The 17,345-nt window shown below is 39.9% G+C and overlaps 1 protein-coding gene and 1 long non-coding RNA gene across 10 annotated transcripts in view; one reads left to right on the top strand and one right to left on the bottom strand.

The window, feature by feature from the left end:
• Positions 1 to 1,602: 1,602 nt before the first annotated feature.
• Positions 1,603 to 17,345, bottom strand: part of PHLDB2 (pleckstrin homology like domain family B member 2) — a 73,301-nt gene continuing 57,558 nt past the window's right edge. For 6 of the 9 annotated variants that reach the window (XM_081002636.1, XM_081002635.1, XM_081002640.1 and 3 more), the window contains 9 exons: positions 16,252 to 16,386; positions 15,824 to 15,923; positions 11,199 to 11,234; positions 10,305 to 10,512; positions 9,791 to 9,881; positions 8,490 to 8,636; positions 7,390 to 7,609; positions 5,904 to 5,989; positions 1,603 to 4,889 (listed from right to left, as the gene is read on the bottom strand). In XM_081002636.1, the coding sequence (XP_080858762.1) occupies positions 4,749 to 4,889; positions 5,904 to 5,989; positions 7,390 to 7,609; positions 8,490 to 8,636; positions 9,791 to 9,881; positions 10,305 to 10,512; positions 11,199 to 11,234; positions 15,824 to 15,923; positions 16,252 to 16,386 (1,164 nt within the window). In that variant the 3' untranslated portion in view covers positions 1,603 to 4,748. The remainder of the gene's footprint in view (positions 4,890 to 5,903; positions 5,990 to 7,389; positions 7,610 to 8,489; positions 8,637 to 9,790; positions 9,882 to 10,304; positions 10,513 to 11,198; positions 11,235 to 15,823; positions 15,924 to 16,251; positions 16,387 to 17,345) is intronic. The other 3 variants (XM_081002638.1, XM_081002641.1, XM_081002643.1) reach the window with 1 other exon arrangement.
• LOC308475644 overlaps positions 3,051 to 17,345 on the top strand; it is a 27,712-nt gene continuing 13,417 nt past the window's right edge. Inside the window, exon 1 of the long non-coding RNA XR_013985333.1 lies at positions 3,051 to 3,166. This is a non-coding gene — a long non-coding RNA (uncharacterized lncRNA). The remainder of the gene's footprint in view (positions 3,167 to 17,345) is intronic.

Raw genomic sequence — 17,345 nt, 5'->3', positions numbered from 1 at the left:
GCTGCCCCTGGTCTCTGAACTCTCTCTCCCCCCCCCCCTCACTGCACCAAATAGAGGTGCCTCCTGCCCTGCCCCACAAGGGGCTGGGAAGAGGATGCCCCCAGCCTTAGTGGCCCAACGGAGACTGGCCAGAGGTGAACATGAAGCTAGCACCTTACCTTGGGAGGCTGCAATGGCAGCAATGGGTGCTGCTGGGCCTGCATGGCGGAAAGGCTCCCTTTCAGCACCGGGCACTCAGCTCCCAGGCAGGCCTTGCACACAGCAAGCACAAGGCCAGTGCAGCACCTGCCTGCCTGGCATCCCACTTGTCTGTCCATTCCCAACAGCAAGGGCTGGTGGATTAGCTGATTGGCCCCATCGTCTGCTTGCTTGCTTACTTACTCCGAGGCTGCCTCAGCTCCCAGCAACCAGCACCCCCTGGCCAGCCCCCGAGGCGCACCATTCAGGTGGGGAGCTTGTAGCTGGGGCTGCTGCAACAAAAAGCCATGCAAGCCTTTGGGAGGCAGAGACAAGAGAGGGCATCAGAAGAAGGAGAGAAGGAAAGAGGGACAGAGGCCAGTGTTGCTCAAGGCCATCCTTCAAGGCACACCAGGTTGAAAACCAATGAATTAGGTGTTTGAAGAAACAGATTGTGTCTTGAACAGTCTTAGTCTTTCTATGTTCCCATACCCACAATAAATGAATGGGGATTTAAAATAGATTCAAGGTTTTCAGTCTGATTCTACCCAGACATGTACCTTACGTCCTACTCTGTTCAAGAGGGCTTGTGGCCTAGAACAGGAGTGGAGAACCTGGGAGTTTAATGCAGCTCTCCTGTCTAGTCCTCAAGTTACAGGTTCTCCTTACCCACACTATCTGGCTGGCCCTGTCCTTTAATTTTTGTGGGGTTTTTTTGCTGGTCACAATGTGTGTCCTTGAACTCTGTTAATGGATGACAGATAGAGTGGGACGTGTAGAAACTAGCCTTCTGTAGAAACGTAAAATGTGTATTTATTACTCCACCAAGTTTTGCTTCTTTTCCCACCCAACTGTGGCTCCCCAGAAGGTGTACCCCAAAGGGAATACAGCCCCCAGGCTGAAGAAATGTTCCCCGCTCTTGTTGCAGGAAATGTGGCTAGGATTGCATGAGCACATAGGGTGTGATCAGCCTTGTAAACATGCCCAGTAAACATGCCCTAGGTATCCTGCAGCAAATTTTGCTAGTCTGCTAAGGACTGGGGAGCTCATAATGATTGGTGAATGCAAACAGAAGCCCTACCACTGAGCTAAAGACCTTCAGGGCTGCACACTGATTAAAGCTTCCTGCTGTAAGAAACCAGACATATTATTTGAAAATAAAAGATCAGGTATTTTCAAACATTTATTTGAATGTTATTACAACATGGAAGATACAAAAAGATTAGAAAACCTGTAAAACGATATAGAAGTAAAATCAAAATACATGACAAAAATTATATAACCCAATGCCACTCATTTCTGGAATTTATCCTCAAACATTGCAAACATCATTTGTTTTTATTTATGGGAATTTCTATACTGCTTAATTTTTATTTTTTAAAAAACCATCTAAGCTGTTTATCCAGTCGTCTTCTTTTTTTACAAAAGAGGATTTTAATTAGGCTTTGTGATAAGAGATCCTTTCTTTCTATTCACAATGTTATCATTTATACTGCATTCCTGAAAAATCACTTACATCACAGTAGATTGAACTTTAATCAAACTTAAGCAAATGTAGCCTTAAACCATGCTTGTCAGGCTGCAAGTCAGAGCTGGGGTAACTCAGGCCAGGAAGCCCTTGGGGGGGAATATGCAGGCCACGCCCCCTCCATAGGCCACACCCCTTACCAGTTCTGTGCCACACCCTCCTGGAGTGTTTTTGCCTCTGTTAATGCCTCTTCTTTGCCTGGATGGTGAGCTGTGTAGGCTGCTTCTGTAGAAACCTCCTGCAGGGCTGTAATGTAGCCTACTGAAAAATGTTCAGTCTCATTCAGTTGCTCCGCCCACTTTTGCCTCTGCCCCACCCACCATTGACATGTGGTCCCCAGTAGGCTGGGGAGCAATGGAATAGGTCTCTCATGTTGAGAAAGGTTCTCTAACCCTGCTGCAAGCACACTTGGACGTAATTTTTCAGGACTGCGGCATTTGTGAACTATTGTAACCACATTATTGGCCATACCATATTGTGTGATTTTTTTTAACAATAACAAACAAACAGCTCTTTTCATGCAGGATATATTTAAACTTAAACCACTTCTGCGAGTGTGATTTATCTATATTTTTCTTGAACAGAAACAATGATTTTCATTTCCTACATTAAAAAGCATATGGCACTTACAAATTCAGATTATTAAAAGAGAATATCAAACACAGACTTGAACTTAAAAATTCAATCATTCATCTGAACACAATATTTAAGGATTAAAATGTGTTTTCTTTTAATGGAAAAGATCTTCAAGGAATATATAATTTTTATGAGAGAGATACAGTAATCCCTTCAATTACACAAACACTTCAGACTTTCTTGGGTGAATGCTATGTAGCAGCCAGCTTCAGACTATTGAACTTTAACTGATCCACTGGGTCTAAAACAGTTTGCCATATCATAATAGGAAGCTGTCTTATAGAAAATTAAGACCATTTGACCACCTAGTCCAGTATTACCTATCATTCCGACTGACAGCAGCTTCTTAGAGTCTCAGGTAGAAGCCTTTTTACATCACCTGCCTGAACCTTTTAAATTGGAGAGGACATGGATTGAAACTGGTGCTTTTGGCACTCAAAACATCTTTTCTACCACTGATCTACAATCTCCCATATCAGTTGCTTAGAGATCACAGGGCACAGAAAATACTGTATTCACTGTATTTGGGCTAAGGGGAAATGTATTATATTTTTTTTACATTTGTTTTATATTTAGTTTGTAAGAAAGTTTCAAGTATGTGGGAAAGAAAATAATAATTTGTTACATTTGTATATTGTCTTTCATCCTCAGATCTCATGGTGGTTCACAAAATAAAATACTTGTCTTGGGGCTAATTCACTCTTTCACTTGTCCTGTATTTCGATTAAACTATATACCGATGGATTCACCCAGGTCCAAGAACTTTTATTGTTTCATGGCTGTGCGTTGGGAAAATCCGATCTTACCCACTGAATCAGAAGCTTGGTGAGTAAAATCTCTCTTCAGCTTTTTCATGCATCTGGTAAGGTCCGATTCAGCGGGCAAAATCCGATTTTTGCAAGGGAAACTGCGGAATGGCAAGAAAAGCCCTCAGACCTGGGAGAATTAATAGGTACACAATACGATCAAAATACAGGTCAAATGAAAGTGTGAGTACAAATGCATGCGGTAACTGATGACATAAGGCTGTGATGGCACCCTGGAGGGTTGAATTGGGAGTGTAGCAGTAAGACAAATGGGCAGTGGAACTAGCAGCTGCGTTGTTTATCATGCAGAGTAAGCTTACATGGCTTCTATTCAGGCACTGAAACATAGCTGCTGGTCCTGGTGAAATGCGATAGAAATACTCCTACCCTTTTTCATCACAAGTACATATAAAATTCTGGTCAGACTGAAGGAGTCTGGTTGATGATTGGTCTCATGTGTGCCCAAGAAAATTGCCCCAGCTTCTTGTTTCTGTCAACCTACCCTCGGAGGGTATTCAGTTACGCTGAAATCTGTCACAGTCTTTATGCGAAAGGGTTGAAATCTGTGAACTTTTCCAACGCGAATACAGGGTATTCCCTAACCCATCTGTGGGCTGATTGTATATCTCCTATGTGAGGTCCTGGGTATTCTGAACAAAGATTTCTCTGTAGCTATATACAACAAAATCTTGCATTTGGGAAAAATTTCTGCCTTTGGGGGATGCTAAAACCACCAACACATAATTTTAAAGTCTTGGCTTTTTAGCTGCAGTTCTTACCTCTACCAATATTCTTTACCCACAAAATTCTTTCTTCAATTTTAGCAGGCAGAATGTCGTAATGTTGCAAGAATTTAAATAATAGTCATTGATGCTGAAGAAATGCAGGACATGAACCTCTCTACATACAGATTTTCAGCTGATACTGCCCTCTTAGTGAAACGAGTGATGTTTGGAAGTTACTCAATTCATGTACAGTATTTCTGCTCAGTATTTTCAAAAGAAGAAGATAATGGTAATATTTTGAAATGCCCCAATAATATTTATGAAGTGTTTTAATGCTTTTCTATCACATGAAAGCTAAATCTCATTATACAGTGTGAATCTTTGGTTCTGCAGTAAACTAAGACAAAAACATCACACACTGTAGTTTTAAAAATTTGTTATAAAACCTATAAGGAAATTAAAATTATACAGAAATTCTGTGCATTAAATACAGACATCATACCTTTCCCTTTCATTTCTTAATAGTGAAATACTGATGAGTATATTAACACTTTTATGCTATGAAGTTTCTTTTTATTAGGAAATTGTGCAGGAAATTGCCATAGAATCTCTGTGCCAGGCTTATGGCGATCTGATTATCCATTTTGGAGCACTACAATCTTTTAAGCAGCTTTTCTTTTCTTCTGCTATGTCAGTGATTAACAAATCTAAGAATTAATGTTCCCGTACACAGCATGTGTTCCGTTTCTGACCTGTGGCTTCTTGTTTTTGTGTGTGACTTGTCCAACGTGATTAAATATGGCTTCTCCCCACCTTCCCCAAATGTGAGGCTGTTTATTGCATTATGCCCTGCCAAAGAAACTTTGCCCCATTTTACTATAACATGAAGTGGGTATAGCCTTCTGCCCCTGTAACTATTACATCCATCCATATCCGCATAGCTTCTGGTGTGGGGGCCACCATGTAATATATTCTGTCATGTGTCTTAACGCTGAAAGTAAGCAATGGATTAGGACTCTGGAAGGAAAGAAAAAAGAATACATAAAGTCAATAGCATAATACAACCTGTGTGCTGCAGAGTAAGTTTACATGCATTGGAAGTTCATATTTTAACTTAGTAAGCTGAAATATGAACGAGCCCTTGGCCATCCACAGAGACCTGTCGTGCAAGCTAGGATACAGACCAGTAGGTTTTCCATTAGTCCAGGGAGTACAACTGCCATCATCCCTAACCACTGGCCATGCTGATGGAAGCCGGAATCCAAAAATATGGATACCCATAGCTTAGCCACTCATTTAATAGCCACATTTACCTAGTTTGGTCAAATGGGAAGCTATAGGTTATAGAAGACATCTTGGTTGCTGTGCCCACATGTGCAAAGGGGCTGAAAAGATGTGTTTATATATCAATTTACTAAGTTGGTGAGTGTTACTGATTCTGATTCTCTGCCTTCCACAGATGCCAGTAGGACAGGAGGGCAGGATTTCTGAATCTTAACTGTTGTAGGCAAGGGAATTTCCACAGGCACAGCTTTCCTCCCACCTGACAGACTTCACCTGTCAAAATTTTCTCTTCTGCCCAACTATGAAAGTTCTGTGAATTCTGTTCTTTGCAACTGTGCAATGGGAACTAGACATATCTTCAAGTTTTCCGTGCCACGGCCTGCAAGTTTTCACTGCTCCTCCTTAAAAGCCACTTTAAAACTGTAAAAACACTGTGAATTTTTGAAGGAGCACTGAAACAGTATACTGACAGTATACTTACTGAAATGACAACTCTGCTTGCCTTGATTTATCACAGACATGATAATGAGTAGTAGTGGGATTTCTAGCATCAAAATCACGTGTCTCACTTTTTCTGTCTGTTGTATTACTGTACATACTTGAAAAATTTAAAGTGGTGTTTTACATCAAAAAATCTTGGCAGCAAATAAGTGATTTACTAAAACTAGGTTCTAACCCACTTTAGGCACTATGATACTTTCAAAGAGTAAATAAGTATATATTTATAGGAAAACATTTTTTTTTTACCTTATTAGCATTCTTTAGGTGATCATAATAGACTTCTTCAATGGCTTGAAAATAAATTACTCCTTTTAACTTGGTTTCATGTTTGTCTACAATAAGGAAAAGAAAAGTTGAAACTAACAACCCACCAAAGGGATTGAAGGATCAATCTATACAAAATGTTTTGCCAACAACAAGAGAAGTTTAAAAAAAGCTATTCCAGGAAAACCTCTACTTCTTTCTTCACTTAGATTACCTTTATTATAGCACACTAATTCAGTGTATATATGTACATGAAAGGGAAATATAGGTACAGTACTTCTTATCTGAGTGCTTTGTAAAGGAGAACAAAGCATATGCAGGCATTTATCTGCACACAAAACTGTATCCACGGAGCCAGGCACAGACAGGGCCAGCACAGGGTCAGCTGCATCCTGAGAAAGCCATGCAACCAGCAGGTGACAGCAAGGGGCATAATCTGCCTCTGCTGTGCCAACCTGGTAGCTGGTGCAGTGATGGAGCATTTCTTCTTGCTCTCTCATCTTCTGCCCTGGTTGGCATAAGCAGTGGGGCTGTGGCTGTGGTGCTAGCTGTGCCACTCCATAAAGCCCAGCCACAGGTTAGGATTATGCATACATTCCTTCCTCGTATGCAGGTGTCCAGCGACTCACATCCAGTGGAGCCGTGGGCACGCTATTAGCAGAGTATCAGCAAGAAGCGATTGTAGGTATTTGGCATCGTGAAAGCTTCTTTATTTACAGCAGATCAAAACAACAAACATGGCTGAGTGTCAGCAGCAGCTTCACACACGTCTTCTCTGTCCGAAACCAGAGAAGAAAGAGAGTACGAAAGCACATAGAATGGAAGTACAGTGTCTGAGTTCCATTCCCACACTCCTATCACTATGGAATGTAAACAGTGGATCACATGATCCAACAGCAAAGACAGAATGAAATTACTAACAAGGATTGTAGTCTATAGGTGCTGGAGACAGCAACCCAAATCATTACAGTCTTACCTCGGAAGTTGAACACCTTGTGACTCAAATGTTTTGGCTCCCGAACGCCACAAACCCAGAAGTGAGTGATCTGGTTTGCGAACGTTCTTTGGAACCCAAACATCCAATGCGGGTTCTGCAGGTTCCAGTTGGCTGCAGGAGCTTCCTGCAACCAATGCTTGGTTTCCGAACATTTTGGAAGTCGCAACAAACTTCTGGAACGGATTCTGTTTGACTTCCGAGGTACAACTGTATTACCAAGAGGTAAGTCCCACTGGACTTGGTGAAAGTTCCAAACAGATAGGATGACTCGGTTTGCAAAAAGAGATTTACCTGCATGTCTTTATCTGAGTCATGTGACTAGAAGCATCAGAGCATTAGGAAGCTCCGTGAGTTATTACAAGATAAAATGTAAACGGGTAAGATTAGGCAAGCAACAAGTAACTTAAATTACAAGTAGCAGCACAGATGCAACTTAATAGACAAACCATAGGTAGGCTCCATACAACTTACCTGCATAATAAGAAAATGTTCTCTTATTCCTATCAAACACAAACCATCGCTTCTTCCAGGTTTTAATTTTCCCTCCCATCTTAATAAGAAAACCTCGGCAGGTCTTCTCTGTGAGTGAGACATGGTAACAGGTCTCTATATTGTGTCCTGCTGTCTCTATGTGGCTGCGTAGATCAAAATCTTCCTTTCTGACAGGTAAATAACGAGTCAAAGGGCGGGACTAATGGGAACAGCAAAAATTAAAAATCAATATTTTTCCTTTCTCCGCTTATATATAAAATATATTCATGTGCATTCAACACCTGAAATAAAGTACCCAATCTGAAACTTACGCTTTTTATTGCACGCTTACACACAGAGTGCTTAGTCACAACCTTAGAAACCAAATGTCGACAGCCCTCATGATATATAATCTCAGTCTAAATTATTTGACAAAGGCATCAATTTCACACATTACATTTTGAAGGTGTACATACCCCTCACATATATTAAGTGCACATGTAAATATGTGAAGCTGAAATAGATAAATGTGTGTTTTCTCAACCTTTAGGTGGAAGTGTAAAAGAGTTATAAACCCCACCACTGAGTGCCATGGTACTGAAGAGAACTGGAAGGGAGGAGAGAGTGGCTGCTTTTTACAAAAGAGTAAGGAAACATCTGACCACAGATCTCTGTTGCTTTGTCTAGTTTGGTATTCAGTATTTACCCTGGGAGATAAAGGCATGACAGGTAGCACAGTGACCTCTGCTGGCTATATATTACCAGCAGCCTAGTTTTAAGTTGACTGCATCTGTCTCATTCTAGAAGCCTTTAAAGGCTTAATATCATTTCAAAGTCTGTGTGCTTACACCCTCTTTCCTGCTCTTGAGGTGGCTGATCCAGGGGAGAGGGAAAGACACGACCAGAGTGGGTGGCCTTCACAGCAGTCACTCAAAACCCAATTGCTTTCACAGGCCTAAAAAAAGTTGGCACAGCCCCTGCTTTATACCTTGGGACGCAAGGCCTGTCACAAGTGAGAATCCATAGCATCTTGCTTGCAATAGGGCTTCCCTCCCATCTCTTAATATTTGTCTTCCCATTCAATGCCTGCATTTTCTTACCTGTGACCTTTGCTTTTCACGTATCTTAACTTCTTTTTCAATTAGTTTTTGTCGCTGGCTAGTTTCTTCTTGCAGTCTTTTTTCTAGCTGCTCCCTGCGACGCTTTTCTTCTTCCAGTGCTCTTTTTTTAGCTTCCATTTCTCGTTCCTAAAAGCCACCCCACCAACATTGTATTAGAAATATGTTGGTTTAAAAAAACAACATAAAAAACCCAACCCTATTAAATACACATCAAGCTCAAACACATTCCCTACCAATTCATTCATCGGTGGTCCAGTTCTACAGTATTGTACTGCCTGATGGCAAATCGTAACTAAACTCTTGTTCTAATGACACAAACGTGGCCTTTTCACACATATATATTATTACTACCCAACCACTTGTGTCTGAGTCTAAGATATGCGCATAAAAATGAGACTATGAAATAATGCCGGAACCGAACATAAATATAAATGATGAGGCCTTGGCACAAAATGAAAAGTAAATATTTTTTGCCTCAGTGTCAAGGTTTTTACTTTTTAATTATTTTAGTTAACACCTGTGTATAGAAGTTTGCAAATGACAACATGTGGAGGTACGTATGAACATATGTACTTCAGGGGATTTCATATAAAGATTCAATGTTTAGATGTGATGAGGTAACACATCTAAATGTTGAACCTGTATTTCTTTGAATTTCCTTGAAGTAGGACCAGTAGGGTCCAATAATCTCTTTTTTGTCTAACCCCTTATTTTTTAATCCTACTTCCAGTTCCTCTTAGAGCAAGCAAGGGTGCAATTGAGTCAGAGGCAGCTCAATACATTTTGATATCCCCTGGTTGCAATGTCCTATTTCATGTTGCAAGGACCTCTTGGGGTGCATATCTTAGACAATGTCCTGCTTTATTACTGGCCCTAATACCTGTTTTGTTTGTTCCTCTAGGCCAGGCTTCCTCAACCTCGGCCCTCCAGATGATTTGAGACTACAATACCCATCATCCCTGACCACTGGTCCTGCTAGCTAGGGATCATGGGAGTTGGAGGCAAAAAACATCTGGAGGGCTGAGGTTGAGGAAGCCTGCTCTAGGATAACCCTGAATTTAGAGCACAGAATCTCTGTACTATACTGCTATTTCTCAGGCAGAACCACCAAATATTTTTATATTTGTGGCGAGTGGATAAAATTGTAATTTTAAAAGGGACTGAAGCAGGAGCAAAGATATAGCTCAAAACGAATTCTGTAAAAACGGAACCCTTTCAAACCCCTGCTGGGGATACAAAGTCAATTTGTACTATAACAATGTTTGCTAATATTAGATTACCCTGGATTCAAGTAATCGAGTCTTTTCAGCATGAGCTTGTTTCAAAAGTCTTTCCATTTCTTCTATTCTTGCAACATTTGAAGTACTGGCACTAGTAAAGGAGAGAGAAAAAAAGAGTCTGACTTTCAGAAAACAGTTCTGTATTAGAGATACGAAAAGATTCCAGTCGTTTTGTTGATATGATAAGTTTGGATACAAGATCTGGGTATGCTCTGGTTACCTTAACATGTGCAGAGAACTAGACACAACCTCAGTGCAAACAATATATGTAAAACTGTGAAATTACCTGTAGCAAAACTACAGGGAGAAGTGCAACTTCTGCTCTGTCAATGAAACTATGCATGTACATGCCTGAAAAATACTGTTCTGTATGACCCTCTTCAATCCACTAAATGTGGACTAAGGGTGCCTTTAGAAATAATGTTAGGATGCTGGCTGGATAAGCCCTTAAACTGCATATTTTTAAAAAACAATATTTTTAAAGTGTCAAATTTACTGGAAAAAAAATATTTACCTGGAGATATTATCTGGGGAGCAGGCAGAAATGCTGGTCTCCATACTGTCAGAACTGTCTAAGCTTAGAGTATCAAAGGCATGGTCCTTGAAATTATGATCAGGATAATGGAAGGCGTTCAGATACACATTTGATTCAGAAGCAGTTCTGCTGTAGAACTGGGGAGATTTCTGGATTTGATCTTCACAAATATGTTGGTTGTTATAACCTAGAATGAGAAGCAGAAAATATGAGTTCGGTTTCCTACCTTTTATATTTTTAAAAAAACTTTTAAAAAAGAGAAGCATTTTGAACATTGCTATTATGACCGGACTCGAAGCACTGCAAATGTTTATTACTACCATCTTTCTTAGTAAAACAGCAGCTAATTGGATTATGTATCTGACATATTTCTGATCAGCATTCTAGTATATGTCTTTTGTCAGTCTTTGTCTCTTTTTGTAAAATGAGATTTCAGATTACAGGGTTGGCCACCTGGACAACATCTAATGATATCTGCAACACTGTTTGCTAGATAAACGTGTGCAAGTAGATGAATACTGTGTGTAAGTTACTGGCTGAAAAACGATTTATTGGTTGGCTTCATATGTATATCTTATTGGTCCTTATTGTGATGGGATCTGATAATTTTAGCTTTTGTATTGCTGAGTTCGTCTTTTTGTATTTTTTTTATTGTTGTAAGCAGCCTTGGATAGGGCTGGAAAGGTGACCTAGAAATATTTTATAAGAAATAAATAAATCACATTGGAATAGTTTGTATCTCACATAATTTGATATAAAGCCAATAACAGTATGGCATGTAACTTAAAGGCAAGCATTAATACGCAAGAAGCTTTCATTGTTAGAACACTGGAGAAAATTATGAGGATATAATTTGCAACAAAGAAAAATTACCTTTAATACTTGCACTTTTGGAATGATTAATTGCTCCTTATTTTTTTTGTAAAAGAGAGAGAGAGAGAGAGAAGGAAAGAAGAAAAGAGAAATTACTATAATTTTGCCATTTGGGGAATTTGAGTTAAAAAAATCCAGATGAGAGCACTTAAAAGTACTCAAGCCCTAACTGCTTTTATTCATAACATGCAGCACCGCAGTAAGTGTTGGGTCAGGGGTGGGCATTTTGGGGATGAGGGGGGAATTATTTTGGAGGTTTGTTCTACCTCCAACAGCATTTAGCTGTTTAGGAGTGCTGCAGACACTTAAGCACCAAGGATACTCTACTAAATCTGAAGTTATTAATCCAGAGGAAAACTACAGCATTCAGTTTAGTTTAGCTTTAATCCAGGAAGACATGCAAGACTACATCTGATAGAAAAGCAAACTGGGTTAAAGGTTTTTAGAGGTAAACAGGGGGGAAAAATTACTAGAAGTCTACAGAAAAGAAACAAAAATACATTTTAAAAAGCAATGCCAGTTATTTAAATGATATTATAATAACTTTTTTGAATGCAATCTATGTTGCAATCACAATTATTCATTTCAAAGGTTTTGTTTTTTAATAAGGAACACAGTCAAGTAAACATAAATCCTTCAAAATACCCCCTTTTTATTATTTTGGATCAGTGTTATACAGACCAGTCTACTTCTCCTATGTGCTACACACACAAATAATTTGTAACGTCTTTCTGAAGTTGCCAACCCAGAAAACATGGAGATGTCCAACCTTATTGTCAATGTTTTGTTCCATTGCTGCTTCTTTATTATGCTGGATAATCTTTTTGCATCCTTCAGCACAGAAGGGCAGAAAAGACTCATGTGTTACAGTAAAGCAGGATGCTACACAATTTTGTGGATTAGCACGTTTTCTAAAACTGGTTGGTGTGGCTGTACTGCCAAGTGTCTGAACAGATATCTAGAATCTGTGTATTCTTTTATTTATTTTCATGCGAATCCTCTGTTGCTGACATATGAACCAGATTGACTCTGAAGAAACATCAAGTTTATAGTCAGCAGCAGAGGAATTGCATGAAAATAAATATTTGAGACTAGACAATACAGAAGGAATCGGGTGGTTAACCTAAGTGTGTTTTCATTTCAAGTTTCATTTGCAAATCCAAGCTGGCAGCAGCAGCAGTGAGCAAAGTTTACTTTCAAACATTCATTCTTTAAAGCCCTCTTCAGGTGTTTCGCAACATGAGATTGTATCTTATAATAGGGATCGTGGAGCCATGCTGTCTCCATTGTCTCATCCCCTGCTATTCACATGTTAGGGGATTGACTGCAATGCGGAAACTTGCTGAAAATGCAGTTAAGCTCTCTCTGTGATGTGGGTCCCTGATTCCACAGGGTTCTAGATCATGCAAGCCTTCACACATGCAGCAGACTTCTCCATTGCAGACATTTCCCCATCACATAGATAGGCAGACAAAATGGTAGAAGCCAGGCTGCTTGCACATGAATGTAGCCTGAAGGAAACTACAAAAATCACCGCATCCACCAGAAAAAAATTAAAGGAACTTTAGAATTTCCACATTTGCTGGTTCTGAATGACTTGATGGTGTCCCTTTTTTCAGTGACAACCACAAAAGCAAACACATACAGCCACACAAAGAACATTCCTCATACCTTTTCTGCCTTTTCCTGATTTAAATAAGACATAAAAAAATAAAAAAGTGTTATGCTATATAGACATTTAAAAGCAGGATAAAATAATTAGGCTAAAAAGAGCTACAAGCACAGAATGCAGACATGGCAAAGATAAGCTAGCTAATTTATGTCTTGGGGCACAATTTTATTTAGTACAGTTTATTCTGGGCAACAGTCCTATTTGAACTTAATTTCAAATAAATGGACATATGCTTCAGTTGTAAGTCCCTAAGAAATAATTTAAAAGTTACCTAGCTCTTGGGAGACCACATCACAATCTAAAAGTCTGAATTACTTTTAATAATTTTAAGCTTCATCAGTTTTTCGGTCGCAATCCTACATGCATTTACCAGGAATAAATTCCCTGTTTAGGATTACACTACTTGATTACTACTGCAGATGTGAAAAGCCCAACTCGCCTTGCCTTAGTCCACAGACAAAAAGGCAGCTGCAGAAATAAAGGCTTCTAAGGTTATAAGGTTCCATTTGCCTTTATGTAGTTCTCTTTAGGTCCCTTTAATGTGCATTAGCATAGCTGTAATGCTGCAATCATCTGAACGGTTGCAGAAGATTCACAACTAAGATAGGCCATTCCATTAATGGTTTAGTTCAGGGATGGGGAAACAGTGGCTCCAGTTGCTATTGGAATACAGCTGCCATCGCCCCTGACCATTGGTTGTGCCAGCTGAGGCTGATGGGAGTTGGAGTCCAACAGCATCTGGGTTAGTCCAAATATTAACCAGTCACCAACTTATAAAACTTTGCTTAGCCAATAGTTTCTGTAGTAAGTAATTAATGTCAAATGAAGACTCATTAAGACTCAACACAAGTACTGCAGTAGTTATCTTAAGCATTAAGAGAGAAGAAGTTACTACAGTCGTACCTTGGTTTTCAAACAGCTTAGTTCTCAAATGTTTTGGCTCCCAAATGCCGCAATCAGAAACTGTCCTTTGGTTTCTGAACGTTTTGGAAGTCGAATGGACTTCCGGAACAGATTCCATTCGACTTCCAAGGTACAACTGTATAGGGGGGCCGCTAGGGGCGCCTTGGAAGATGGCGGATATTAACATCTATCCAGCTCGCACCAGGTAATTAGAGGCTGATTATGGGGAGTATATCAGTCTCCCTTCATCTCTCCAGGGGGGAGAGTTGCCGTTTTCACCCGCTGTTGCCATAAATCACCCCCGAGTTCAGAAGAAGGAGGGGGTGAGGCACTGGGTGTACAACCCTCGGCGGGCCTCGGAACTCCTCCGAAGCTGCTTCCAGGTGCGAAACTAGTTGCGTTACTTAAAAGGAAAAAAAATTGGGAAAGATAACGCACATGCTTCAAGAGAGGCAGGAGGTTTTTATCTGCTAACAATTTTACCACTGAAAGGAAGAAGACTGAGACGGACTGAGATGGAAGATTACATCAAAGCACTACAAATATGGTATGTGGATTGGAATGCCGGAACTAAGGGGGGGGGGAAACAACTTTTTATTTCTTTTGCTCTATGTTATTACTAATAACCCTCCCTCTGAAGATCTGTCACAGAAATTAATTGCAAATGGGACTAAAAATGAATTGTGTGGGAATAATTATGAACTTAAAGGTTTTACTCTGTGAAGGATTTGGAAAGAAGAAGGGCTCTCTCTTGTGACGCAGAAAGAATGGAGACTTGATAAGAGACCTGTGTTGCTGGAGTTGGTCTTGGGGAGGGCGAGCCGAAGATATATTATTTTTGAGGAGATTGCGAACTGGAAGGGGCAGCCCTCCTGGAAAAAGACTAATTTACGATGCAACAGGTCGGAAAAGCTAAAGAGCGAGTTTCTAGACTGTATTTCATCGGAACGACAAAAATGGCGATTACTCGCTCGAGCGGAAAGGACTGTTGGAGGAGAGTGATTTACGAGAGAGCAGCACAAAGCCCACACAGAAATACAAATAAGACTGTCTTTTTCAACCCACTTGCGGAGCATATTGGAGGAAAATGGAAAGGAAAATGAGTAATGACAAGTATTGAGAAGAGGAGACTGGAAACATCATTCTTAATATGGAAGCAGAACAAATATTTGAGGATTGGACTCCTGCCAATCAAGAAGCATGGGTACCCCCCACAAAAAATTATAATTTGGAAAACAATTGGATTATATGATATGTATTGTTATAATTTGGACTAATTGATTTGATATGTTTAATTTGGAAATATGAAATTTAATAAAAATTATTTAAAAACAACAACAACTGTATAGGCATTTTGGGGCATCTAATGGACCAGTCGTAATGAAGGAAAGGGTATTTAAGGTCCAAGCTGTCACTTTAAATTGCATTATATTATGCAATATAAATGCATTATATAATGTGCACATTGTAATGCACAGGGAATGGATATGCACAAATCTTCCCACACAATAGACTGAACAAACACATCTTAGGTAAGAGCATCAGACTCTGGAAGGCTGGTACGCTCAAGGACCAATCAGAATAACATTCAGGATCAAGAACCATGAAGTTTCATGGGATTATCCGTTTTCTAAACAGGGCACCCGGCTTTTAATCAGTCTAAAGCTATAATTCTATGCACAGCGCAATCCTAAGCATATTCAAGTCCTACTGTATTCAAGGGGGCTTCCTTCTGAGCAGACACAAATAAGGTTGCACTGGGAAAGATACTGCCCACTTGTTGAGAATATTATGCACACACTTATGCAAGAGCAGAGTGGTTTGTGTATAAAATAATTCGAACAGAATCATGCCATTTCCCATTTTGGTGTGCAATCAATAATTATATTAAGAAAACTTAATTAATCTAAGACTCAAAAAAGCATTGCAGCTGAATGAATGCATTTTCCACTTATCAAATTAAAAAGAAAAACTGATTAGTGTGAAATGGGATTTCCTTTTCAATGGCATTGTGTTGCAGTGTATGAAGATAATTTTTAAACAGCCTTACCTTTATGCATCCTCCTTGGTTCAGACTCTTTGGTCATAGTTCCCAAACAATGAGGGAGTACGCTGCCACAGCTGTTGCTTTGTCCAAGTGGAGGATGACCCTGCATAAAACAATAGTGATTAGCATTCACAAATATCAGCCATCCATGCTGTCCAATGGTGGCTTTGCCTTAGCTGAAAACTGTTTCTGCTCATTTCGGTCAGCACACCCAGTCACACTGCAGTACAGTCAAAAGAATCCGGGATGCTCAATTTAAGACAAAGAGATTAAGGTAAGAAATAACAAAGGAGTAAAACAGGAATAAAGTAAAAGGAATCACAGACTACACAACGGGATGCAAAAATTAAAGCAAATTGAGAAATTACATTCCTGCTTGTCTTTGATGAACTAAATACTTCTGCAACCTAGATATTATAATCTATAATCACCTTAACACTCCTTCCAAGAGTAGAACTGCTGAAATGGGGAGACACGGAGGGAACTGGTTTCTTGCGTGGCAAAGTATCACTCATGTATGGGCCTTCTTTATGCTGCTTCTTCCTCTCTTCCAGATTTCGGAAGTGCTTAAAAATATGAAATTGCAGTGTGATCATATGGGAGCCTGCAGGCTGTAAATGTTGGCATTAAACAAGGTGCAGTTCACAAACAAACCTAAATGCTGTTTGAAAACACAGTCCAAAACAGGACAAGGAAAAGCCAGTAGGGGAGAGTTTCTCTGTTTAAAAATTATTAAGTGCATAGGAATTACAGCACACACACAAACCAAAAAGAGAAATGTTATACAGTTTCACAGATTTAAACTAACTGTGCCTTAAAAAAAATTCCAAAGGTGATTTAATATAATACAAATGACAAGGAAGATTCCCTGGACAAGTTTCAATGAAACTTAAGGAGATTTTGAATCATTCAGGCATCCAAGAGAACATGCGAGGGCAGAAACTAAGGAGCAGGAAGGGGCCATGTGGACTACTCCTGCCCTAACATCAACCTTCATGCATTGAGAAGAAAACTCTGTAGGGGGATTCTAAGTGTGTTTGGCTGAGTGCTTAGACTCTTCCCTGTGACTGGGAGCCCTGCACAATCAAGGCTCCCAACTGTGTATAGGATTCTAAGTATGTTCAGATGAAGGCACTTAGAATAGTCCGTCAGATATTCCTGCTCATGATGGAACAGTAGAGAGTGTTGCAGACAGAACAAGCATGTACAGCCTCATTCTCATGGCCACCCCAAGTTGGCCACTGTGGGAACAGGATGCTGGACTAGATGGGCCATTGACCTGATCCTGCAGCCTCATTTTATGTTCTTATGCAAAGTTTGTGCCCTCTTGTGTTCTGAATAGGACACTGGATACAAATCTTACTGACCGTGAATCTGCTGTCCCATTTTAGGATGGTTAAAAATCACCAAAAGTTACTGTGACATTTTCACTAAGGTAAAAAGATTAAGCAGATTCCTAAACATTAGGAAGAACTTCCTGACAGTAAGAGCTGTTCGACAGTGGAATTTGCTGCCAAGGAGTGTG

The sequence above is a fragment of the Podarcis pityusensis genome (assembly GCF_964106645.2).
Source record: "Podarcis pityusensis genome assembly, chromosome: 4".
NCBI classification, from domain to species: Eukaryota; Metazoa; Chordata; class Lepidosauria; order Squamata; family Lacertidae; genus Podarcis; species Podarcis pityusensis.
The sequence above is the reverse complement of the archived record's forward strand: the minus strand, read 5'-3'. Positions and strand labels throughout refer to the sequence as shown.